Genomic DNA, 26,703 nt, shown 5'->3' with positions numbered 1-26,703 from the left:
GTGTTGCCTTTTCCGCGTTAAGGGTGCGTGTGGGAGTGTTTTTACTATTATTCTTACTATTATTTTGTTTGGTTGGGATTTTGTTTCTTCTCGAGGAGTGTCGCCAGGAGTTTCTCAGCATCCGTGGAGCGCGGGGGCTTGGGGCGGGGGAGATGATGCGTGTGGAGGAAAACGGGATCGTTTCTGGCTCGGGGATTTTTATTACACTGCTGCAAAACAAAGCGAGATGCTTGCAGATTTCAAAACAAGCTGAAGGCTATTTTTAAAAATAGGGCTTCTCAGCTGCATGGAAATAATAACTTGCAGCCTTAGTGAATAGAAGTACATGAAAACCACAGCATTTTCCTCTCCTAACTTTAAAACCCGCATAATACGTGTTTGTTCACTGCAGATGAACTAATCTCGCTATTGTCTTGCCAGGGATCAGCTGGCTTGTGCTTTACATTTTCTGCAGGTCACTGCAATCATTGCCTTTTGTTGTTTTGGGATGGAGGAGTATGAAAGGAAAAGAAGGGGGAGCATAACTGACACCATGCTAAAATTCGTCCCAGAACATCATCACACTGTTGATGCATGTCTCAGAGGGTCATCATGGCAATGATTTTTTCCTCTGCAGACAACAAGGGGAAAGATGAACCTCTTTCATGTAGTGTGTTTGGGAACCCCCTCATTCCTCGTGTCCCTATGGCTCTTGCCTTTGGGAACTTCAAACCCTTGAGCAAAGACAACTTGGATCATTTTATTCCCTAAAGGGAATAAAATTAATATTTATTCCTAGAATGTGCTGGCTCTGCAGAGACTGCCTCAGGTGCCAGCTTACTGTAGAGCTGGAGGGGTCACAGCTTTAGGCCCCACAGGTAGATCAGCTTCAAGAAGAGGAGCATTTGTCTTTGTATGCATGGAAAGGCCTTGCAAGGTGCACTAAAGTAAGTCTTTGAATGTGGTGTTTCCACATTCAGCCCATGTCTGTGACAGAGCAGCCCTCCGGCTGGGGACCCTCACTCCTGCACTTGCCATGCCAGTGAGGAGCCTGTGGCAGCTGGGACAGCTCCCGCCACCTCCCAGGTGCTGCACCTTCAGTGGTGCTTCCAAAGTCTGCCCACACCAGGAGGTACCAGCAGTGCCCGTGGGTTTGGACCCATGGACCCAGGGTTGGCTGCTGCTGGCAGGGAGAATGTTGGAGCCTGGCTCACTGCACAGGAAGGATCTATCCATGCTCAGGCTTCTGAGCAATGAGATGCCGTGACAGGTTTGATCTCCTGAAGTCATTTCCTGATGTTTGTGAGCACAGGTGGGGTGCTCAGTGGGAAGGGTCTGTAGCTTCGTGATTGAGAGAAGAAGAGGCAGCAAGTGCCTTCAGGGTGCAGATCCCCACTTGTTTCCTGGGCAGGCATGGCATCACACCTGGCAGAAGACTTTGCTGACCAGTGGTACAGACAGACCACTTTCATTTCACTAATGGTGGAAGCACTGGTGTTTTAGGAAATGTGAAGACTTTTTTCTTTCAAAGATGCCTGCTCAGATGTTATGTTCTCAACAGCCATTCTCAGTTTCCCAGGTGAGTTGGACAACCTACCCATGTGGCTGTTTTGGGTGGCTATTACCCCACTGTCCTTTCTGTCCCAAAATGGCCCTTGAAGGTAGCCATATGGGGGTCTCTTGGCCCCAAGGATATGATTTAGGGAGCAGGCCATGAAAAGGCTCTCTGAGTTCCTCATCACTAAGAGCACATCATCTTAAAAAGCAGGAGGTGAGCATCAGTTAGGCACAGGTTGAGCCAGGAGAGGTGGGTCTCACAAGTTGGGATGGTTGGAGAACGTGGTGAACATGGCACAGTGTTCACCTGGGGACTTCTCTCAGCAGCCATCAAACGCATCTCTCGGGATGTAGGTTGGGGTGGTTTTAGGAATAAATGTGCTATGCAGAGAAAATGCTTTGAGTTCCCCAAGAAACCTGCTGGAAAAGTGCCCTCTATTCAAGACTCGAGCCGAAAGGCAATGGCCAGGTCCCTGCAGACAGGGGCTCTTTGTGAGGAGTCCTCGCGAACCTGCTGCCGTTCTTCCCCCGTGCCGGCGAGGCCTTTCCTGTGTTCTGCCTCCTCCGTTTTAGACATTCCTGCCATGAAAGCTGAATGAGCAAGATCCCCTGCTATTTGCAAGATGTGGGCGTGCCCTCTGCAAAATCCAGGTCGTTGTCCTTCCAAACCCTTTCCAGAGGTGAGCCAATATTTACGCAGTGCTTGAGGGACGCAAGGAACGATGGTTCCAACGATCAGGGGTTGCTTTGTGTTTGAGGCCACTTCACTTCCAGCTCACCTGGGAGGTAAAGCAGATCAGGTTTGAGGTTACCAGCCCTGCTTTTTAGTTCAGCTTCCTCACTGTTAATTCTCCCTAGCGCTTTGACTGGGTTTTTTTTGTCCCAATATACGTTTAGGTTTTAGCTGGTGGGGACAGTCCTGGGTACTTTCTGCTCACAAGCTGCCAGTTCTAGCAGTGTCTGGTTTTTTGTGTGTGGAGATAGAGAACATCCAGCCCATTTGAGGAGGAAATACTGCATGCACAGAGAGATGTTTTTAATTTAGTGAATCTGTGAACTCTCAGGACAGAGGGGTAGGTTATGATCCTCTAAACCAGCAGTTTGCCTAACATGAGCTACAAAATCTTACCCAAGAGCTCCTACCACCAAGCCTATTAGCTTCTGTAGAAATTCCTGCTCCAGAACACTGAGCAGAGTAATTACTGCTATGGTTAGAACAATGCCCCATAAGAATGAAACATTTTTGCTCAAAACATCCAAGTCATATCTGCTTATGTCAGAAAACATAATGACTTTACCTATTGTGTATTCCTGCTTTTTTTTGCTCTGTTTCAAAAGGGTGAGGGGAGGGAAAAGCAACCTCCTTTATGGCCTGTGCATCATTGCAAAGGGATTGCAATTTCAGGAAGTTTATTGCATTTGACTATTCCTGTTTGGAAAGGGTCCAGGTTGTCAGAGCCAGGGCTGAGTCTGATGGCTTGGCAGACAGGGGAAGAGAGGTCCTTGCGCTGTAAACTGAGCAAGGAGTAACCAAGGAGATTTGATAAGAAGTTATGGAGGTAACAAAAGAGAGATTCTCAGTGCTGTCATGCTGATGGGGCTGGCTGTTGTGCAGCTCCAGGTTAACTTATTCGGAGGAGAGGGTTTAGTGAGATGCTTATGTATAGAGGCAAACAGTGCCCATGACATGGTGCCGTGGAAGAGCACTCCTCTGTCTTTTGGCAAGTCTTGGAGTGAACTTCTCCTGCAGGGATTGTCCTTGGCATGCTGCCAGACAAGCAAACCTGTTGTTGGGCCCTTGAGGCTGGGAGGTTTGTGCTTTGCTCTCTTCTCTTTTCCTTTAGTATACAGTTGTCATCTATGCTAAGCAATGTTTAACTCGGGATTCTTCAAATGTTGTGTGATCCACACGTGATTGCTTCATTTCAGAACGTGTTATATCCCATAATTGCTTTAGCAGAGGCACAGACCAATAGACGTTAGTGCTTTATCTCCTTTGCACTTCTCTTTTACTATGCATATGATCATAAGCAATTTGCATTTATACCAGTGGCAATTTTGCTTGGTACTTTGGAATCCTGCTTAAATAAACTGATTACAATTAAGGTTCAAGTTAGGACAGACTACTCAAATCCTCACTGAGGCTTTTCTACCACCAAAGTGACAATTCAAATTATTCAAACTGGTATAGACTCAGAATTTTCCATTTCTTGACAAGGTCATAAAATGTCAAATTATTAGATTTGATAGCTAGGCAAAACCACACTAGATCAGGGGTTAAAATGGGGAAAGGCAATCTGAACAGAACCCTGAAAAATTCTGACAGTTTTAATTTGGTTTGAATTGCTTTTTGTTGTGTTCTCAAAAAACCAAAAAGCATAAGCTAATATCTCAGAAAAAAATTGCTTCTTTTCATTTAATTTTCTTTAATTTTCTTTTTTATTATTCTTTCTGTTCTTGGTTGTTAATAGAAGTGCCAGCCTTGCTGTCCAGCTGCTGTGCATCATTAGGGTAGCACAAAGGTAGCAGTGAATTTAGCCTAATCTATTGATGGACCTGCCAGAGCACCAGGGGCCATTGCATTCTCTCTTCACACCCCTCTTTTGCTCTTTCCATCATGTCGTTTTACTAGATGAACTCCACTCACCATCTGGCCCTTCATCCTGTCTGGAAGCCCAACTCATTTGCAGGATGCTGTGCTGTTAACTTGGAAAGCAGGTTGGGAATGGCAGGTACCAAGCAGCATTTTGAGCTCGCAGTACGTACCTGTGGAGGGTGGCTCTTCTTTGCTTACTGTCTGTGTAGTTACATTTGAGCAGTAGTTAAATACTCCGTTTATTTATATTCCCTGCTTTTCTGTTGGTGTAATTCCTGTCAAAGTCATGCTCTACGCTCACAGGTCCTGTTCATTGACACTCTTTGCATTAAACGAGAGGTTTGCATTTTGCTTGTTTTGACATTCTCCTCACCTTTCATCTTGATCCATGGTAATATTATTTTTGGAGTAGCTTTTCATAGGTTATTTCTACTTTATGTAGAGGGAGGTAGGGGTGAAGGGGCCATTACACAGGTTTTATTTTTGGTTTCATGTTTCTTAAGTAAACAGGTTTTTTACTGCTGGTAGTCTAGCACCAGTCCTGAAGCAGATCATTCATGGCCTGGCCTGTTGCAGAGGGGAGGCGCCTGGTCCAAAAGCAAGCCCGAGAGCAGCGGTAAGTGCACCAGAGGCATCTTCATATGGATCCTAGCACATGCCTAGAGGGAACAAAACCTAAAGTGTATGAAAAACTTCCCCAAAGCCCTATAAAAGCCTTGAAATCTGACTTTGAAAGCAACACACACTCGAGAAGTGGAGGGTGTCTGAAGAATCCTGACGATGAAGACCTTAAAAACAGTGTGAAGGGAGAGTAGCCAATCCAAGTTTTACTCGCCCCAGTCCGTGCGGCGCTGGCGGAAAGCCGACCGGGGCGATCAGCGCTGGGGCCGTGCCGGCACCTCGTCCCTCCCCGTCCCGCAGCTCTCTGTCCCTCGCCGCCCGTTTTGCCGCCGCCCCACCTTCCCCGCATCGGCAGCCCTTGTCTTCCCGCACCCCGCAGCCCCCCTGGCTTGTCGGCGTGCTGTCCCGTCATCCAGTCCCCGGGGGTGGCTGCGGGTGACCCAGAGGCCTGAGATGCTCTTCACCGCGTAAGGGAGCTCCGGGCTGGGCTGTACTTGGTAACAGGCTCTCTGCTTCCCCACAGAGATCTCTCCAGGGCATAGTTTGCTGGGGACACTGCTCTCCGGGCCACCAGCCTGCAGACAGCCCCGGGAAGCTCAAGGGGGACCAGGTTATGGAAAGGTGCGGATTTTAAATCCATACGGTGTGCACAGTGCTTCTAGAGTAAGGAAATACATCACAGCTATTACCACCATCCTAGAGATTTTTCAAGTTGCTCCAAGTTTGTGTGATTCTTTGACAAGATTTATGAATAGAAGAATACACTCACTTTACTTTGTGAAAAATTAGGGTTGAGGTATCAACTTGGCTATCATTGAATCATAGAATGGCTTGCATGGCAAGGGACATTAAAGATTATCTTGTTCCAATCCCCCTGCCATGGGCAGGGACACCTTCCACTAGACCAGGTTGCTCAGAGCCCCATCCAGCCTGGCCTTGAACATTTCTGGGGATGGGGCATCCACAACTTCTCTGGGCAACCTGTGCCAGTGCCTCACCACCCTCACAGTAAAGAAATTATTCGTAATATCTATTCTAAATAGGTATTTTGGTTTAGAACCGTTAGCCCTCATTCTGTCACTACACTCCCTATAAAGAATCCCTTCCTATCTTTCCTTTAGGCCCTTTTTAGGTACTGGAAGGCTGTTCTAAGGTCCTAGCTGTTCTAACTGTCCCAGTGTGTCGCCATAGGAGAAGTGCTCCAGCCCTCTGATCATCTTCGTGGGCCTCCTCTGGACTCACTCCAACAAGTCCACGTCCTTATTTTGGGAGCCCCAGAGCTGGATGCAGCTCTCCAGGTGGGGTCTCATGGAAGTGGAATAGAGCAGCAGAATCCCATCCTTTGACCTGCTGCCCATGCTGCTCTTGATGCAGCCCAGGATGCTGCTGGCTTTTGGGCTGCAAGAGCACATGGTCAGGTCATGCTGAGCTTCTCATCTACCAATGCCCTCAAGTCCTTCTCCCCACAGCTGCTCTCAATACGTTCTCTGCCCAGTCTGAATGTGTGCTTGGGATTGCCCTGACACACATGCAGGACCTGGCGCTTGGCCTTGTTGAACTTCAGGAGGTTCACACAGTCCCACCTCTCCAGCCTGTCGAGGTCCCTGTGAATGGCATCTGACATCATAAGGTATGGAATATCCCTTTGGTTAATTTGGGTCGGTGGCCTGGTTTTGTCCCCTCCCAGGACAGCGCTGATGCTGTGCCAGTGCTGCTCAGCAGTAGCCAAAACACTGGTGTGTTACCAACACTTTCTAGCCAAATTCCTTTTTCTCCTTTTCAGAAGTGAGCATTTTGTTTCCCCTTTTTCAGTCACCAGGAACTTTGCCAAACTGCCACTTCTCAAATATGACAGATAGTGACTTTGCTCAATGGCAGCTCTAATCCTGGCAGTCAAGACAAGCAGATACAGTTGTAGAGGATGCAGACCTTGAGACACTTGTCTGGCTTCATGGAGGCCTGGCACGTCTTGAGGAGTCCCAGGAGTTTTTTCTCTTGTACATTTTCCTGCGGCAGGTTCCCTCTCCGTGAGCGGTTGGCAAAGTAATACAGTGCTGTGGGATCTGGCTGTTCCTTCTCTTGCACCCCAAGCTGGATTCCCTCTTCTTATCTGCCTCTCCCTCAGGGCTTGCTCCCTCCATTCCCTTTGATGGGGTGTTGAGATATCCTGCAATGACGCAGCATGATGAGATAATCTTTCCTCCCTCCTCACCCCTCAGCTTCTTGTTTGTATTCTTTGATTAATTTATCTTCTCGCCTACAGCTTTAAATTTGCTTTTAGGGTAGTAACTTTCTGAAGACGCAGCACTAAAATTTTATTTTTTTCTTAACCTAGAAAAACAATCACTTTGTAATCTCTCTGCTAGAATCATAGCGTTAATTTTGCTGCAAGCATTGAATGTGGACCAAACATTGCCCAGCCAGTGGTGAAGCTGCAGAGGGAGTGGTTCAATGAGCTCCCTTGGGGAAGTCCATCACATTCATTTTACAGCAGTTTAACCATAATAGGGCTGCCATGCCCACAATCAGGTGGGGAGTTAATTGTACCTGGATCCAGCAGCGCACCACAAGCACGTTTATACAATGCAGAACAATTGGTGCTGTGACTCATTGCTGGGAGCTCAGCCTATGTTATACGTGGGGCAGCATCTAGGGATACGTATGTGCCATCCACAACAGCACTCAGTACACATCCCATTAGTCTTCAGCATCCCACAGATCCAAAGAGAAAACAATTGCCACGTCCCCTAACAGAGCAGAAGAGGTGGAAGACCACAGGTAACACTGGCCTAAAGGCTTTCTCTAATGATTTGCAGTACACCCACTGACACAGCTATTGCTTAATGAGACAGATCTTGAGTTTTGCACAGAGGCTGGAAGGACCTGTTTCCTGAGGTCATGGTTGGAAATGTTACTAAATACTCTGATTACATGTGGTTGTAATGTCCTTTGGTGGACGGTGGAGGCCAGGAGAAAGTCAAGTTTATTCCTGTGCTATGACCAGGTTGAAAAATCATCAGGTTATTCTGTGGCCTTAAAAGTTGCCCTTAGCAGTGGCTCTGAAACTTGTTTTAGGACCTACTGCTAAAACAAGTGTGTAGGGCACTGAGCTCCAGGTGCCTGGTTCTGTTTCAAGTAGGATGAATTTTAGACTTTAGGACAGGACAATCAGGCACAAAGAGATGAATTTGTACTTCATTCTCAATTAAACTTTAATTCCATAAAGGTGCAATTAAAGACACACCCTGATGCTGTGCAAGATAGTAGATATCTCGCTGCCCCCCAGTGAGCGTGCATGTGAAGGCATTTCAAAATTACATGGACCAAATTCTTCTAGTGTGAACCATGAGACACATTCTCAAACATAGTCATGACCACGTGGATCTGAAACAAATGTTTTCCTAACAGTAAAAGCAGAAGAGGAGCTGGATGAAAGACTTGAAAGTTAAATCCTGGCAGCATGGAAATCAGAGGCAAAATTCCCAGTGAACTGGGGTCAGGGTTTCAGTCTGAAGCCAAGTAATCCAGATTTTGTACTTCTCAAAGTAAAAGTGAGTCAGCTGGTCATCGTTGGTATTCAAAGAGAAAATAGAAACCAGGTGAAATCATTTAAGCTGACAGTGGCCAAATGGTTGTGAGTTTGCTCTGGAAGGAAAGAAATGTATCTGGAGGTGTTATGTTTACGGAATCTCATTGCTTTCTAAATCAAATGCACTTGCTTTGCAGATGGAAGAATGGTGCTCTTTTTTTTTCTTTCTTTCTTTTTTTCTTTTTTAACCACGAGGCTGCAGATTTAATCTAGAGTCTTTTCTTTTCATGCACCACAGCCATTAAGCAAGATTTGCCTCTGACCTGCCCCAGCAATCCTGCAGCTTCTGAGGGCACCTCCAGTGGATTTGTGGTGGTTGTTGCTTCACCTGCGCAGAGATGGCTGAATTTGGCAGCTTGATTGATGAGGCTCAGAAGGAACATAACCCACTACTCCCCTGGCTGTACTGGGCAATAAATAAAAGGAATAAATCCTTACTGTTTTGAAGTTAGTGAGGAGAGAGGCTGGGTAGACCTGCTGAGTAGATTGGTGTCAGTTTTAACAGGAGCCTTCAGGACCCAGTCAAGGTTGGAATTTGGGGAATTACTTCCCAGCACCCTCCCTGGGGCAGTTTTACAGAGCTAATCTAAAAATTTGTAGAACTTCCTTGATTTCTGGGTTGTGAGCCTGTGGTCATCTTGGGATAAGCTTTAAAAGTATTTTGAAATAATTTTTAAAAACAAATAGCTCTTAGGGATTTTGTCTTGGGAAAATCTGTGTGTGCCACTCATGTCGTGATGCCAGGATTGGATCCTAACAGTGTGCAACGTTTGCTCTGATTCTTTACAAAGAGAGATAAATTTTAATTCACAGGTCCTGGTGGTGTTCCAAAATAATTCTGAAGAATTATTATGAGAAATGAGCTTTCAAGAGAGAACAATTGAGCAGGTTTGGTGTTTTCTTGTGTCAGACATACCTGCAACATGTTAGAAACACATCCTCATCCTTTGTTCTGAAGGAAGGCCATGCCTATAGAGGCTGAAATTGGAAAGAAGATAATTGAATGGTACCATGCATATTCTGGCTTCTTACAGCAAAATTTCAGATATATTTGAAGTGGGATTTAAGTATATGGTAGAGTAGGTTGAGCATAGGGATGTGTCTTCTAAACTTTTCCACTCTCATCTATCTGTCCATGCTAGAGTTGTATTCAGTGTTCAACATTGGTTTTGATGAATTACCTTGAAAATTTTCCCCAAACCACTGTGAAGATTCATCATATACCCCTCAAGAGCCTTTAGTGGGTTCCCCCTACAATCTCAGTGCTAAGGAGTCCATGAGGAATTCCCACTTTCAGCAAAGGTGGTTTGATTTCTTTTTGTCTCAGGTAAATTCAAGCAGAGGTTGGATGGGCAGGCCAGAAGGAAACAATGAAGCATCTCCAAAGCCTTTTGGTGGTTTGAACAAAAACCCCAGCTTTTGTAGGACTGTCATTGCTCTTGTATTCCTAACTAAAATCAAGATGGTAGTAGTTCTCCCCAAGTAGCCCTGGCTACAGCCTTTATTGCTTATGCAGGGGATGCAGACCACCTAGCTGGCAGAGAGGATACCTTCAGGGACTGGTGTCTTCCAGAGCTTTGAAAACTTTGGTTTTCCTGGTTCAGTTGACTGACAGGCAGGGGTGCATGCTCTGTTCCAACTTGCAACAGTGTGAACTCCAGGATTTGGTCTGACCTTACAAGACCATTCAAGCCTTCATCTGAAATGAGGTGTTTTGCTTAGGGGGAGAAGAATAAGGACCTTGGATGAGGCTTTTTAAGTCATTTAGAGCCCAGCTAGATCAGGGGTTGTGTATGTTTGCACATTTCACCACTTTCAAGCTGCTGACAAATCCAGCCATGCATGACCCTGGATACCTCTGTTTCTTCCAGCCATAGGCAGCAAATATCTGCAACACAGGTTTGTCCCCCACTCATGCAGGGGATGAAGCCATGGGGTCAGCTGTCCTCTTTCCACTACATGCTATGTTAGTTCCATGCAAGGCTGGGCAAGGATTTGTCTTACCCTTGTGTGCAGGGAAGCTGTATCTGGGATGTGCAAGGTTTTACAGACACATGCTTTGCCCTTTTCTAGTTGCTCTATACAGAAACACGCGCTAGCAGGAACACTGGATACACATCCGTGTTTTGTTTGTGCTGTGTGTAGCTTTGTTGGAAGGCTGAATGACAGAGAGATTCTTGTTACATTGTGTTGCTGGTGGTCTCCTGAATGCTTGAGATTTATAAATCAGGCAATTGTTTGATTCTGACACAGGAAAATGTTTTGGTAAAGGCAGAAGCTTGAGACTAGCTGAAAATGTCTGGGACTCCCATTGTGTGCAGAATGTAATGTGTGCAGAGGAAATCTGCAGCATTCCTACAGCAAACCACAACAAGAAGCTCCATACAGCCCCAATCAGTCACAATTCTCATATAAATTATAACGGCCTAAATGTTATTTAAATGATAAACAGCTTTTGCATTCCAGACATTGCTGCAATTCCAGGAGGTGGCTGCGCAATACCAGCTGAATGAAATATTGCACGTTGCAGGCAAAGTATGAGGCTCTATTTGTGTGTGCATCCGGATTTGTCACTTCTAGCATATTCTTTGGCTGTGAACCTTGGACTCCCAATGCACTGTGTGTATCTTGGAGCCCAGGGCTCCATCCATTATCCAGCAGCGAGTTGTCTGAAGACTGGGCATGCCAACATGCCAGGAAGCTGAAGACACAACCACAGAGGCAGCAGAAGCATTCATTGATTCTGCGCTGTCACCACGGCTTATTAGTGTGTGGAGCTTTGCCTGGACCCTGCTCAGCAGCTGATGGAATAACCAGACCTTCATCACAGTTTCCTACACAGATGGACAGGTCACACTTCCTTAAAACAAGTGTGGCTTGTGGAAGAAGAATGTCAAGTCCGGGGGAGACAATCATTTGCCCAGCAGCGAGGTCATGCAGCAGACCTGGGCTTTCACTAAGGGTCATCTAATTCTTGCTGATTCTTCAATGTTCTGGCATAACAGACTGGAGGCATTTGCTGTTTTTTGATGTCCCTGCTTGAAGGAGAAGCAGCCCAGCAGCCCTTCTGCACTGCATGGCAACAGCTCATTGAAACTTGAGGGGTTTCTGTTTGCTCGGGAGATTCTGGGTAGGGAGATGATCCAGAGGTGAGTTCTCTGGCTGAGCTGAAATCATCCTACACAAGGTGGCACTCAGTGTGAGCAGGCACAGGAGACTCCTGCCCTGGTGAGGTCCTGCTGGAGCCCAGGAGACTGGATGGGTACAAAGAACTGAGTTTTTCTTCCTATTTGGTCATGTTATTTTTGGTGTAACTCTCCTGAATTCAGGCCACAGGATTTTTCCAAAACTCTTTTACAATTGACACAGTCTCTGTCTCATCTGCATGTTCTGTTGTCAAATTCCAATATTCAGAAATGTTCTCTTTTAATTTTTCCAGAATATTAGAAGAAACTGCCCTGTGGTTAAACAAGGGAACCAAAGGATGATTGAATCTGACTCCAGCCTCTTCCACAGACTTCCTCTGTTTTCAGGGAAGTCATTAAACCCCTCTGTCTGTTAGAATTCCATCTGCAAGACAAGGAGGATTTAATACTTTTCCCTCTTCTGAGTCTCAACCTCTTTTTGTGTTTACAGGGCACCAAACAGGGCCTCAATATTAGTTGGAGCTTTGGGAGTTTACCATTAAAAAGTTAATAATAACCAGCCATATTTCATAGAATCACAGAATGCTTTGTGTTGGAAGGGACCTTTCAGATGAAATGTGATTTGCAGTTTAATATGCTAAGTAACAAAGGCTTTACCAAGAGAATGAACAATAGGCTTTTCCATTTCACAAAATAATTTGCTAGGCATAATAAATACACCCGCATTTTTATAAAAACGAATTATAAATAATTGCTTTTTGCTATTTAATACACACATAGAAAAAGCCAAAAAAATACAGCAGCCACCAGGAATCTGATTTCATTGTCAATTTGGACTGTCTCTGCAGTTTTTATGAAAATCCCTGAAGACTGTGCTATTTTTTAAACTAAACATGGCTGGTTTGGTTGGGTTTTTTTTGCTGGCCATGTGAAGTCTTTTTCCATTCATTAGTGAGCTGCTTTTTTCATGGACACAATTAGACAAAGGAATAAATCAGTCAACAAACTTGGGATACAATTTTGGCAATACCAGGCCATCTATGCTCTTATTTGCTTGACTGTATAAATCTTTCACCAGAATACAAATGAGGCCCATTCCCTTGGTCTTGGGGTCGGGGAAAGAGAGGGATCAGGCCAGATCCTGCAGATTTGATGATTACCACCGACCATGGCTGGTGTTAAGCAGTTTCCCTCATTACAGCCGTTCAGCATTCCCACTATTGAGGAATCACTCTGAGATAATTCTTCCATTTCCTTTCTCATATTACAGAGTTTAAGAAACATCCCCAGGACAATGGCTCCCTGAGGACTGTGTCTCTGTGAAGGGCTGTTATGTCTCTCCTTGTCTGAATGTCTGCCTGCCTCACTGTTTTTGGTGAGGTGGCCTCTCAATGCTCTTCCAAAGAGAGGAAGGGTTATCTCTGCTGCTTCTTGGGCAGGGAGATGAGGTATGTTCATAATGATTCATCTCGCACCTCATGTCCCTCCTGGCACCCCCAGTACACAGCACACAGAGGTGCTGTTTCTCTTTGCAAGGAGAAATGAAGGTTTTGCTGGCAACAAGAGGCAGTGATTCCCTCCCTGGCATTCCCAGCCAGCTGTCATGCTTGCCATGGCTATGGATGCGTACCCACAAGGGCAGGGATTTGTGACTGATCTATGTTGGAGCAGGATTTGCTTTATCCCACTGATTTTTTGTGTAGCTGAAGAGACCGACCAGTTTAAATTTGTAGAGGATTGAGGCCTGAGAGATGCCCCTCATTTCTGGGTAATACATTTGCATTTTCATCCCTCTTCAAGGTTCTTTTGAGGCTGTAAAGCTTGTTTTGACCCTCTGCAGACTCCCACCCAGGGGACCTTGTATTCCTCCAGATCATATCAGGCTCCCTCTCTGAAAAAATACAAGGTCAGCGAAGGATTTGAGATTTATTTCCCCCCAGTTTATCATTTTCCAACCAACATTTTCAACTTGCGCTATTGATGTGGGTGGATTTTCCTTCCCTATGCATGTGCTAGCCTTGCTTCCCATTCCAGTAATTTAAAAAAAAAAAATCTGCCCAAGTAACATAAACAGTGAGCCTTTATGATTTTAAAAGATGTTCTCAGGTTTCCTGCTCTATTTTTTTCAGAGATCACCAGATAAATAGGGCTCAGGAAAGATATACCAGGAAGGGCAACTATAAATACTCCAAAATTGCTGAGAATAAGTGTCCAGGCTTAATGCATAACTAATGGACTGATCTGCAATTTTACCACAAGATATTTATCTCCTTGCTTGTTTTCATGGTAGCCTCCCTGAAATATATGTCTATTCAAAGTTTATTTATCCTACCCAAGAAAATTCATTTCCTCTTCATAGCCTTTCCTCCCCAGTTTCAAAATTAATTTTGTGTTTCAAAGATGGCTTGTCTGTGACTGAGTGCTACCCATGGTGTAGGCTATAACTGAGCCAGAAGGAGCCTTTAGATAAAAGGGCAGTGCCAGCTTATGCCATCTGTCATTAGTGGTGCATTATCACTACAGGTATAAATGAGCTGGCCCCGAGCTGCATGGCTGCAAACGTGATGTTCAGCAGAGCATAGCTGGGAACAGGGTTAATCTTCATCATACTTAGGCTCCTGCAGACATTTTCAGTCAGACTTCTCACTCAGGGGAGGAGGAGAATCTGCCTTGTGTCGTTCACACTGGCTATATTTCCATCAGTGCTCCTGCTGCCACATTCAGCCCTTAGACTGACTGATTCATGGGGCAAGAGTCTAAAAATCAGGTGCTGAAAGTCAGGGAAGTCCCAGTTCCTGTGCAGAAGACCTTGCAAGAGGATACTGAGATACTTTGAGGCTGCCAGCATCTTGGCCAGGTTTGGAGAATACAGCTCATCCCTGCATCCTTGGGGCCAGGGCAGCATGGACATGACCTGGCTCATGACTTGCAAAGATGGCTTAAAACTGCCACCTTCTTGCCTTTGTCCTGTGTGAGTCAAAGTGCTGGGATGGGGAGAGAAATTATCCTGCCCGAGGAGACTACGGCTAGAAGAGGATCACCTAGCTGGGCCCAGGGCACTTCATTACTTGCAGCCTGATCTGGGATGCTAAGGTGCAGGCTTGGGTGCTGAGTCATCCAGGGGTGTACAGGAACTGACGATCAGAGCTTATTCTCCACGGACCTCTCCACACCAGGGACCAAGTTTAGCTTCCTGCTTTTTAGAACTGTGCCTTTTGCCCCAGAGGCTGGAAATTAAACTCTGTGGTTTTTCACTCCACTTCCCTTGTCAATGCCAGTAAAAAGAAGCCAAATCCAAGGGAGAGCATGTGGCTGGCTAGCTGTTTGCACTGGCAGGACGAGGCTCCTATCTGGTGGAGAGTGGCTGCATCTGCAAGGCTTTGCTTCCCCAGTCACCTTGCTGGGATCTGTTTTCAGTTGCTGCTGAGACAAACTCACCAGTCAAAACAGTCCCAGGCAGGAAGGTTTCCTGTAAGCACTGTTTTACATTGCATTTGTATGAGTCTCTTTTTTGGTTGTTTTGAAACATCCATAAACAGAGTTCTGTCATTAATTTTACTCTTCTATTCAATGATAATTTGTGCACTGTGTCTATCCAGCACAAACCAGGGAGTGATGATATTGGTACTGTAGTGAAGGACATTCAAAGTGCAGGCGAATCCATTGTTTTGCTCTGAGATGAATCAAATGTTGAGCACTGATCCTTTGCTAAGCTGGGACACATGCTGGGTAATCGTCCTTGCTCAGTAACAAATACAGATTCTGGCATCTTGTGAGCTGGATCTGCTTGAGTGCCAGTATTGCTGTAGGAAAGTCATTTTTAAAGGTGCTTTTTTCACTCATGCTCTGCGTTTGTGAAGGGTTGTTTCTGTGCAATCTCCAGTGATATGGTACCCAACCCTTGTGAGAGATTTAACCTTTAGACTTCTCCTTCCTTTGCCAGGAGGTGGAGCCTGGCAGACTTCAGCAAATCCCAGAGCTCAGTGGTGATATGTTGAGCAAAAAGGTGTGCCCAGAGATCTTACAGTTCACTCTCCCCGGGCTTGGTTGGAATCCTAGAGCTCTGACAACCACTCCAGACCCAAGCCAGCAGACATCTGTGTGTGTCTCTGTGTTGATGTGTCTGTGTCAGCCTTCATGGCGAGTCAAGACTCTGTTTCTGAGCAGAGGTGTTACTAAATTAGGGGAACTGAATGACATGGTCAAGCTGCAGCGCAAGAAATTCAGATTGGGCAGTAGGAAAAACTTCTTTCCCAGATACTTAGAGAAGGGGCAAATCTCTTTTCTTGGAGATTTTCAAAGCTTGCCTAGAAAAAGCTACAGTTGAACTGATGTGTTCAAGCAGCAGGGTGGATGAGATCTCCAGTTCCCTTCCTTCCAAAAGTTCTATAATTGTACAAAGTCAGAGCATTGGAATCTCTGCCTTCTTTTTCTCTTCAAAATAAAGATAATCCTCAACCAGACTTCCAGGCTTCAACGAGTGAGAAAACAAACAAATAAACCCCCAAGCAAACAAGCAAGCAGACTAACAAATAAAACCCTAAGTAAACAAGCAAGCAAATAACAAAACTCCCAAAGGCCAAATAAGTCTTATTTATTTCACTCCCCAGTCGGCAGTCAGCCTCATGATTTGTGTGGATTTAATACCTTTTTTTTTTTTTAATGTTTTGACCTTGGCTGGTAATCTGTAGTCTGAGTGGAGTCACATGTGAACATTTGCTAGCTCAGAATTACTATAAATTTGCAGCACCTGGTAAAGGATGGAAAATGGCTCAAGTAAAGGTGTTGGTGAGAGGGGGTCTGACTGCATATAAGACTTGTGTTTGTTCTGGGATCTATATAAACCTTCTGGAATTGGAAATAGCTGTTCTGCTGTAAGCTTCACTTGCAACCTCCAAAAGTAAAAGCAAAGTGCCTTTAATAAAGAATTAAAACAGTCATCTCTCCTGAGCCACCAGAGGCAATAGAAGTGAAGGAAGTGAAACAGTTAAAAGAGTTGAAGAGCTTATCACGTGCTCTTGTTTGGGGCAATGTTCACTTTCACTTCCCTGGGACACTCCAGCTGATCTTTGTTGTGATGGTGCTTGGGGCAGTGAGCCCACCTGGGACAAGGCTGAAGAACCAGATCTGTGGTTTGATGCATGGTTATTTTTGATCCTGCCTAGCAAGTAAGCAAAGGGAAGAGGAGAAAAGACAGAAAGAAACATTAAATCCACGGCATGCTGGCTCAGCACCTTTCACACTGTAAGCTTTGAACTGTGCACACAACTCCTGCGCCTTATCTACGCTTCACATTCTCAGCTAGGAAGTGCCTTCGTGTCGTTTCCCAGCCTGTCCTACAACAAGTCATTGTGCTGTGAGCATTATGAATGCAAAAACCAGCTCTGAAGGTGAGGAAGAAGCCTCAGGAACGAGGAATGAGACCCTGGGGAAGAGTGGCTACTTAGGAGAGGCCAAGAGGGGACAAGTGATCCGTGTTGCCTATGTGATTGCAGCCCTAGACCTGACCTTTCTCTTCATGCAGATGGGAGTCATGCCTGTGAGTATGGGTTCTCTTGCTTCACAGCACATCTCCTTCAATGCCAGGCTCTGTAGTTTTCCAGCAAAGTCAGAAGATAGCTTCTAGCAGGAAAGAGGAATGGTATTCTTGAAGCGGAAAGGAATACTTGGTATCCTTACCGAGCAGGCAGGCTGTGTCTCTCTCCAGGGTACACCCAGGCCTTAAAAGCTGCTTTATTACATGGGCTGTAGTAGCACCAAGAGCCCTTTCCTGGCCTGAGGGCTCTGGGTGAAGCTGATATAATTTGTGTCTTCTTGCTTGGACTGTGAGAGTGACCCAACCAGCAGCTATCAGGAAGCAGAGGTTTCAGATCAAAGGTGGGTTTTTCTGAGTGTGTAATTAACCAGCTCAGTGGGATTCATTGCTTCTCACTTACTGGACTCTTCTGTCTGATTTTATAGAATCAGTGAGGACTTTTAGTTGGAAAAGACCCTTAAGATCATTGAGTCCAATCAGAAACCTAACACTGTCCCTAAGTGCCACATCTACACATTTTATGATACCTCCAGTGATGGTGATTCCACCACTTCCCTGGGCACTGTGTTCCAGTGCTTGACAATCCCCTCACTGCAGAAACATTTTGCAATATCCAATCTAAACCATCCCTGGCACAGCTTGAGGTCATTTCCTCTTGTCCTATTGCTAGTTACTTGTGAGAAGAGACTGACCTGACCTGGCTACAAATCCCTTTCAGGTGGTTGTAGACAGAGATAAGGTCTCCCTGCACCTCCAGGCTAAACAAAAACATGACACAACAAAAAGATGAATCAGAAATAGCTGTCCCTTGAATATAAAGCATTTAAATTAAAAACTCCAAAGTATTGTGGCTCTTCAAGGTGTGCATCAGTGTTTTTTGCAATCTCAGGCTGTGGGTGTACCATCCAGTAAAGGCAATATTTGCTCATCTTGTATTGATTCTGGCTTGCTTGATTAAACAACAGCTCCAAGACTTTTCCATAGTCATCTCCCAAAGGATGCTTGGGCTGCTTCAGGTGCAGGGTCTGGAGGCAGGAAGGCACTTAAAACTTCCCTCATCCCCCTTAGCAGTTGCTGAATATGTGCAGCTGTGTTGAACTGCAAAGGTAAATGGTGATACAGACTTGTCACCTGGTGCAAAATTGATGGTTTTGATCACATCCCCCTGTCCTTCAGGGTATGGGACAGAGACATTTGGTCTTTATTAACCAACCAGTGTCTGGCCTGATGAAGATTTCATCTATAGGGGTGGGGAGCTGACGGAAGTCTTTGTTTGGAGCTGTGATCTTCTCCACACAGACATTAATATGTTTATTCATAAATATAACATGCTTCTTTTCAATTTATTTGTTGGGTTTGGTTTTTGGGTTTGTTTGTTTGTTTTTTAGTACTTGGCAAAGAGCCTAGGTTTGGATTCAGTGGGGTTTGGCTACCTCCAGACAATCTTCGGTGTCCTCCAGCTCGTGGGAGGTTACATTTTTGGAAGGTAAGTGAGAATGTTTCTCATGACCCTTTACATAGCTGAAAAAGGCCAGGCATTTTTACACTTTCATAAAAATCATTTAGTTCTTGATTGTGGTTCTGTTGAAATGTTTGAGGATTTCATAATGAGCAAGGGAAAAATAAATGCTATTATTAGAAATACTGCAGCATAGAAGCAGCCTTTATATTAACTTAGCTACATTTTAATGACACACATTTAAGTGTAACAATATCCTGGGAATGGGCTTAAACCACCAGAACCCTCAGAGCCCAGGTCCTAACAGCTTAATCCTGCAACTATTTTACAGCCATTTGTAACCTTAGAAGTGTCTTGTGACTGGGAAACCAAAAAAAAGGAGGGTTTTTATTGATGTTAAGTAGAGCTGTCAATGAAAATAATTGAATGTTGTGTCATTTCTTCAGCTGAATCTGCATCCATGTTGAATATGAATTTAGACTTGCATGGACATTTAAGAACATCTAAGAATCTTTTAAGATTATCTATAAACTCAGCTATCAAAATAAGAAAAGAGTGGAAAAGACTAGGGTTTTCTGCCTCTTTACCCCATGGAACAGACTTTCCTGTTCCTAATGACATGTAAATAGCCCTAAAAAATTTGAGTGGTGGGAGAATGCATCCCTAAAGACCAGGAAAAATGAAACCCTGAAAAAGATGTGTAATTCAGTGACAGAAAACTAAAATGAGACTGAGCAAATCTAACTTCTCTTCTTAATCTTGCTACTGATTAACAAATTAATAAATGGATAGGGAGCTGGTGTGTGCTTCAGTTTTTGTGCATGGAATTGACTTTTCTGGCTGACGTAGATTGGGAGCTCTACAGGACCCTCTGGTACATGGGGTGTGGTGCTTTGAGCATCTGATCTCAGCCCTTGGACAAATTAAAAAAAAAAACCACCAACATTTAATTCTGCAGTACTGCTTGGAAGAAAATGTGTTCCTAAAAATGGAGATGGTGAAAAGGGCCCACTTTTAATGCTTTTTCTATTAATACACAAACCTAGAGTAGTATTTCTGTCCTGGATCTGGTGCCACCTGCAATCTGGTTCTCCTCTGTGCATGTCATTCGCTAATACCCAGAATCACTGCTGAAGGGAAGGAAAAAGGCAAACCAGAATCTGTCTGGGACTGAAGGTGTCTATTGCCAGATTAAAGCCAAAATTTGCAGTGTAGGTTTGAGATAAAAAGGATTTTTCTAGACATGAGACTGCTTTGATATCAGTGTAAGGGTAAATTAAATAGAAAATAGGAAGAAAGGGGAATTGGAGAGAATGTGTTGCTTAGCTCAGTCGTTTGGGTTCTTGCTTGATGCTGCTAAACCGACATGAGAACATAAAGCACTGTCTTTACCCTTAAATAACAAAAAAAAAAAAATCCCCACACCAACAGTGTAATGATTTGTGGTCTTTAGGTTACAGAACATAAAGCACTGTCTTTACCCTTAAATAACTAAAAAAAAAAAAAAATTCCCACACCAACAATGTAATGATTTGTGGTCTTTAGGTTATAAACAGCAAATGTAAACTTCCCTGGCTTACATGTAAACAACAAAGTTTTGACCTGTACCTCTCCCTCAACACAAAACCTTTTAATTACTTAAGCTTAGCTCTGTTTGTAGAGCAAACATGGCATTTTTAGGGAGCTGTTCCTCTTAGTGTAAGCACAACTAATTGCTATGCAAGGTAATGTTCCTCTGCTAGCTGTAATATGTAGCTTCAGTCAAGTGAAGGAAGGAGGAATTACCCTGAGAAACTCTATCTAAGGCCTGTTTTATGGCCATCTTAGCCCCTGTTGCTCAGAGCCCTTTCTGTGGCACTCTCAGACTTTGTCCAACTTCAGCTTTTTAAGCATCTTGGACTTGAATTACAGCAAAGAGTTGGAGCTGGGTCAAAACCTGATCCAGCTGGGCTTTTCGCTTGTTTGTGTTTTGGGGCTTGGGGGGTTTGTTGTTGTTTGTTAGTCTGTTTAGATGTGGTGTTGTTTTTTCCCCTTAAATAGAAGCAAAACTGATACACTATTATGAAGTCTTTGGGTTTTTTTTAAACCTAAACAGAAACACGACAACCTTGTGCCATTTCTGTACCAGGTTTGCAGATCAATTTGGTGCCCGAGCAGCCTTAATCCTCTCCTGTGCATCTGGAAGTGTCTTCTTCCTGCTTATGTCCCTCTCCACCAGCATCCCCCTCCTCTTCCTCTCCAGGCTGCCAGGAATGTTCATGCATGGGATCCCAGGTAAGGTCAGTCAGGGATGAGTAGCTTTCCAAATTGCTTTTACTGCCTGATTCCCCCGCTTCTTGCTTGTTTTAGTGGAAGTCAACAGTTCAACAGCATGAAGGAAGGCAGGAGATCTCAGGGTACTGGTCCTCAGGGATTAGATGGTGGGAACATGAAGCAGCAGGTGGATTGGCTATGGAAAGCAGTGCTTAGTAGTCTGTAGTTCCAGGCCCATCTTCCTATATAATCTTGAGGAAATTGTTTGGCCTTGACCATCCAGACATGGGTAAAAGTCACTTGCTGACAGCAGTGTTATCCCAGACTTCTCAGATGCCTTCAGGAAAGCTTTTTTTACAGGAAAGCTTTTCCCTTTCTCCTGGTAAAATGAGCATACTGGTAAAAGGTAAAACATTATTACAAAAATACCTTCCATTACCCACTAAGCTGTTCTGTTTTGGCTGGTTCTGTTTTCCTATATATTTCATGTAAAAGACATAAACTTCAGCTACTAGAAGTCCATGTAACTCATGCAAGAGGACTCAATAATGCTTCTTGCCACTTCTGAAGTGGTTTACTTGAGTGGTTTGAATGGTTCTGTTTCTCATGACTGATGGGCTGAACCAATTCCACTCAGTGATGTGCATGAGCATGTGCCCTGGGATTGAAAGGACCATTTTGTGGCAGGCACTCTTTCTGTGGCATAAAGATCTGTATAGAATGATTGGGTTGGAAAAGACCTTTAAGATCATCGAGTCCAACAGAAACCTGGTCTCTGTAACTCTCCCCCACGCCACCACCACCAGATACTCCCAAAGGGATTTGTGTCTCCACATTAAACTGATGGAGTGTCCCAGTGTAGCTGATAATCTCTGCTGATCAGGCTGTTATGTTCAAAACTGATGGACTGTGGAGCTTCCAGAGGGGAGGGCCATTGTTTAGAGGTTCTCTTCCATGCAGAGTATGAAAATTATGAGCTGGGGAAACTGTCTGTGGCCAGAAACCAATCCAGAAAAGTTTTAATTGGGGAAAGAAACCCCCAAAAAACAACAACAACAAAAAGCTCTTAATGGCTTAGCAATAAAGCCATAGGAACTGCTGGAGCATCTGCTCAGACCCCGTGGCAAGCTTCTTTTAAGGGATATTTTTTCCCCCCTGCAGGTGCTCAGAAGGTTATTACAGATATGACCACTCCTTCCCAGCGTGCTGGTGCTTTGGGGAAGCTGGGCCTTTGCTTTGGAGTGGGCATCATTGCTGGTTCTGCCCTGGGAGGTGTTCTCTCCACCAAACTCGGGTGAGTGGCTCACCTGTTTGGTATTGATTTTGTTGCAACCATTGAGGGAGCTGGGTAAGAGATATTTTGCTGCTCTACAGCTTTTGGTATCTTACTCCTGGTGGCAGTAGAGGACCATACCAGAACTCAAAATTTTCCTTTCCATGCTGCTACAAAGAATGCTCCCACTGTTTTCAAGGAGATCTTGTTGAAAATCTCACCTTCTCCTATTTAAATATATTTTAAAACAAGCTGAATTGAGAGGTGGATTCTGTCCTTCTCCTGAATGTCTTATCTTCGGAGCGGAGTGTGGTGAAAAGCAGCACACAGGGCATAGCCTGCTTTTAAGAAATGGTGTTGTACAGCTGAGAAATGGAAATCAGGAGCACTGTGAAGCTTGTGGAGAAAATTGAGTCCTTGGGGGATGCTCAGTATAGGGCAAGATCTTGGGATACAAGAAGGCAAGCTTGGGGACAGTGGGGGAAGAGAGTGAAGAGGTCTAGCCCTGTCACAGCAAGATGAAGCACACACCTGACAATTCCATGTTACCCTTCCACAGCCTGGCACATCATAGCAGGCTGCTACCTTCTCTTATAATGTGCAATAGCAAAGAAATGCTCAAAAGGTACGGTGTGCCAGAGAATTTTGCAGGCAGTGAAGTGCATGTGGCTGTAATCTCCTTGGAGGATTCCCCAGCAGTGCTCTGGTGGGGGAAAAAAATCCCTTGTGAACTTTCAAACTTTTGTTTTGCTCTACTTCTTTTTATTATGGATACTTGCTTCTGCAGATTCAGGTTAAAATAACTCTACAGAATAGGATAGAGGGTAAAAATCCCTCTCATCCTTGTCCTAGTACCATAAGCTCTGTGGACTGTGTATGGTGACCCTGATCCCCTGGGTGTTTTGCACAGGGCACGCTGGATTATGATGTGGGGTGCCATGTGTTGCTCTCTAAACCCCATTGTGCATTCTGGTGCTGCAACAATGCTATTTTGTGTGTGAAATCCTTTCATAGGTTAATGGAGTAGAACACTTTAACCTTGCAGCCTTAGGGAGCAGCCCTGAAACCTGTTGGCTGCTGTACCTTGGCTGTGTTGGACAAGTGACACAAGGCTGGCCAGGAAGATTCATTTTGTAGTTACATGGTTACATAAAATTAAAATTGGAGGCATACATAACATTAACTGATCAGCATTTAAAAGTATTTGTAGACGTTGCTGGCTGAGTGCAGGTTTTAATACGTATTATTTTTTAATCAAATACAGTGATTGTAGACTTTTATGTGTTAACTGAAAGTAAAGGTTACCTCAGTTCTCAGCTTTGGTTATATGCCCGTATTTAAACATCAACATAGAAGCAGCATTGTTATAAAGCAAAAATTTATGGGGTTTCAGTTTCAGCGTGTGCATCAGTCACAGGTTTATAGAAAACCGGCATTGGGAGGCAATCTCCTGTTTCATTTAATTAGTCAGAGGCATTTACTTGAAGGCAGCCTAGCTTTTGGGTGTTAGGGCTTGGTGCTGTCAGACAACAGGAGGCTCCCAGACTCCCCACTCCCTTTGAAAGCTTCTGGACCTTAAACTTTGTGCCTGCAGCGTAACGCAGAGAAAAGTGAACCTTGTCCGTAATTGTGGGAAAGTAAGGCAGCTGCAGGTGGAAAACGACCTAACTCTTTGCTTTCCCATGCAGGGGGTTGTTTCCTTTGCATCCTGCGGAGGGCAGCTCCGGCTCGCTGTTCCTGCCTGGCAGCCGAGCAGCCCGTCGCAGTGGATTTGGGGCTGCTCTTCAGTCCTACCTACGGCAGGACTGGGGAAAGCAGCCTGCCCGCCAGCAGCATCTGTTTCATTCCGTGAGGATCTGTGCATCCCCCTGGAAGGACGATAGACGTTTCTATTAGCAAGGGACGAGCTCTACCGTGCTGGCAGGGCCCGCCTGAGCACCCTGATGCACAGAGAGGGTTGATACAGTAGCTTCAGGCTGAGAAAGCCGCTCTGGTGTTTGGTAGCGACCTTTGCTGTAGCCAAACCCCACTGTGCTTAGCTCCTCTGCCCGATTTCAGTGGAAAGATTAGAGGAACAACCCACCTGGCTTTAGTGTTTTGGCTGATATCGGTGGAGAGCAGGAACTGAGCTGACAAAAGCTCTGTGCCACCAAACAGCCCCCAGAGCATCGCCATCGCCTCTGGCTGTGTCTGCGGCACCGACCTGGAGGGAAAGGAGTGGGTGTTGCATTATGGACACGCCCGAGGCTCCTTGGCCTTGCTGCTGTATCCCACAGCCTGGATGTTAATCCTCCCTCCCTGTTTCCCACATTTGTACAGGAAGGCTCCAGCTGTACTTAGAGCTGCGTAATCACTTCCATTTTTTTTCTTCCCCAGAAGAATGACCCAATCACCTTCCATTGAACAGAAGCGGTTCTGCTGTATCATGGAAGAGCAAAGCTGGAGATTTCTGTCCACTCTGTGTTCTTTGCTTTCCCTCACCACAAAGCTGGCCAGCGTTCCCTGTCTGTTGTTGGCAGCGTTATTCGTATGTTAGCAGTGCTTTGTATACAAGAGAGGGAGTAGAAATCAGTCTCAGTTGCTCAGCTGATGTAATTTTGGTATTATTCTTCTGTATTGTATTTACCATTGATGTATTTGACCTAAAGAGCTGGTCTGTTCTTGTTTTCATTGTTGGAATAATATTTGTCAACTCTTACTTATTAAGGGAGCCCTGGGGAAGTTGAATGTCTTGTTCTGATTTGCATAGGATTTTTTGGATGTTAGATCCTGACCTCCGCTGTTAAGCTGTAACCGCCAGCTCCAGCCCTTCCTCTTCTTCTCTCTAAAGTGCTACGTTTTCCCCCCCGTGTTTTCCAAAACTTTGATGGTCAGGCAAATTTCACCACCTGAGGGTGAGGTATAAGCCAATTTATTAACACAAGCAGTTGTAATCTTAACCATTTGGAAAGTGTTTTCATGTTTGTATGCCTTTTTTTTTTTTTTAATTGGTGTTTTCTGGTAATTGATCAGTTGGGTCAGGATTGTGGATATAAAATACCTATCTTGAAAAGAACTCCTGTAGTTCAGCTGAGGTCTACACAGGTTCTTGGAGAGTGCAAACTCCCTAACAGCTCATCCACAAAGGGTGACTGAGAAAAGGAGTTCTGTTTGCACTCTGCAGAGGTTCTCCCTCCCTGTACATTTTCTGCAAAGCCATTGTGGGGCCACTTGCTGCAGGTGGGTGCACCCCTGGAGAGAGGTGATTTGGTATTTGCAGCAGACTTTAGTCGCAGCCCTGTGGGTGAAAGGTGAAAGAAGGCAGCTGGATTAGTTTTCAGGTGGAAAGATGAGTCTAGGTAGCTAATTACAGAGATTTCATCCTTTCTTCTGGGACTATGATTAATTGCATTTGGCTGCTTTTTGCTTTCCTTCTAACAAGGTTGTAGAGAATCTCTGCTGCATGACCCAGGAATTGTTTGCTTTCTATGGACACGGAGATGTTTCTTCATTTTAGTGACTCAGCTGTAGGCTTAAATCTCTTGGAGCAATTATTCTTTTGATTACAGCAGGCTTTGGGGATAGTTTGCTGGGATTTTTTTTTTCCCCCGGCTGTGCTACTATCCTTCTTCCTCATGGGGAAAAGAAGGAACTTGTTTGCCTGGAGTAGGGAATTGCATTTTATTTTTTTAAAAACCCATTTGAACAATGTCCTCTGGCCGGGAATTTCTCATCGCTTCACGGCAGAGTGGAAAAACTGTGGGTGTTGAAAGGACTGAAGGTTGGGAGCTGGGAAGGCGGGTGGGAGCATGGCAAAGGGTGAGAGGGTTGTGCTCCCTTTCGGGACAAAGCAGGGCATTCTGCTTCTGGGAGCTGCTCCTGCTCCCTTCCAGCAAAAACTGTGATGTTTCTCTGCCTGGGATGATGCTGATCAGCCAAGCATCAAGGACTGGTGACGCTTGTACAGGCATTGCTTTGTCCTTTGTATCAAGGCACTTGGGAGAAAGAGAGATGGAGTCTGCTTGCTAGCAAGTCATCCGTGTTCTGCAGCATGGCCTGTCACTGCTGGTTGAGCTCTGTGGTGCCCTGGGAGAACTGGGGACAGAAGTGCAAATGGGCTGGTTTTTTCAAGGAGCTGATGGTTTGGGGAAGGTGCAGAGGGCCTCAGTTGTGGCCTTCTCTGAAAAAACAAGACAGAATCTAAAGGGTTTTTCTTATCACTTACTCTGTATGGCCGGTATCTTAATTTGGAAGCCATGGCCCCAAAGTTTATCTGTAAAGTCTGTGATAGAGGATCATGCATATCATCCCTCAACAACTTGCTGGTTCAGAAGTCAGGTCTAGGGCTTCTGTCGTCTATTCCTAGCACCAGAGTTTTCTCGTTCTGATGACTTGTTTAACCTATTCTTGAACCTAAGAAATGCCTCAGCGCAGTTTGGGTGGAGTTCACCTAATCTTAGACATCTACAGTGGAGATAGCTACATCTAAATTTGATGTTCAGTCTCTGTTGTTGGCAGAGAGGTACAGGTGCTTCTGCAGCATCGTTTACCTCCTCCTCATGAAGCTGTTCTGAAGTGGCTCAGGGTACAGTCTGCTTCCTAAGCTTTTTCTTGCTTGACGCCCAAGTCCCAGAACATTATTTCTGGCTATCAGCACATTGTACCTGTGGTCGGCGTCCTGGAGTTTGATGCTGGATTGTGAACTTACCAGAAGT

The 26,703-nt window shown here is 44.9% G+C and overlaps 1 protein-coding gene across 4 annotated transcripts in view; it reads left to right on the top strand.

The window, feature by feature from the left end:
• Nucleotides 1–827: 827 nt before the first annotated feature.
• SLC22A18 (solute carrier family 22 member 18) overlaps nucleotides 828–26,703 on the top strand; it is a 75,678-nt gene continuing 49,802 nt past the window's right edge. The window contains exons 1-8 of one of the 4 annotated variants that reach the window (XM_017726615.1): nucleotides 828–1,558; nucleotides 4,169–4,268; nucleotides 4,636–4,748; nucleotides 5,277–5,374; nucleotides 5,875–17,027; nucleotides 18,413–18,510; nucleotides 20,612–20,757; nucleotides 21,898–22,030. In XM_017726615.1, the coding sequence (XP_017582104.1) occupies nucleotides 16,854–17,027; nucleotides 18,413–18,510; nucleotides 20,612–20,757; nucleotides 21,898–22,030 (551 nt within the window). In that variant the 5' untranslated portion in view covers nucleotides 828–1,558; nucleotides 4,169–4,268; nucleotides 4,636–4,748; nucleotides 5,277–5,374; nucleotides 5,875–16,853. Of the gene's footprint in view, nucleotides 2,217–3,993; nucleotides 4,749–5,276; nucleotides 5,375–5,874; nucleotides 17,028–18,412; nucleotides 18,511–20,611; nucleotides 20,758–21,897; nucleotides 22,031–26,703 lie in introns of those variants that run through there. The other 3 variants (XM_008644264.2, XM_017726614.1, XM_017726616.1) reach the window with 3 other exon arrangements.

The sequence above is a fragment of the Corvus brachyrhynchos genome, unplaced genomic scaffold, assembly GCF_000691975.1.
Source record: "Corvus brachyrhynchos isolate BGI_N302 unplaced genomic scaffold, ASM69197v1 scaffold62, whole genome shotgun sequence".
NCBI lineage: Eukaryota > Metazoa > Chordata > Aves > Passeriformes > Corvidae > Corvus > Corvus brachyrhynchos.
Note: the sequence above shows the minus strand (reverse complement) of the source record. Positions and strands in the feature narration are given on the sequence as shown.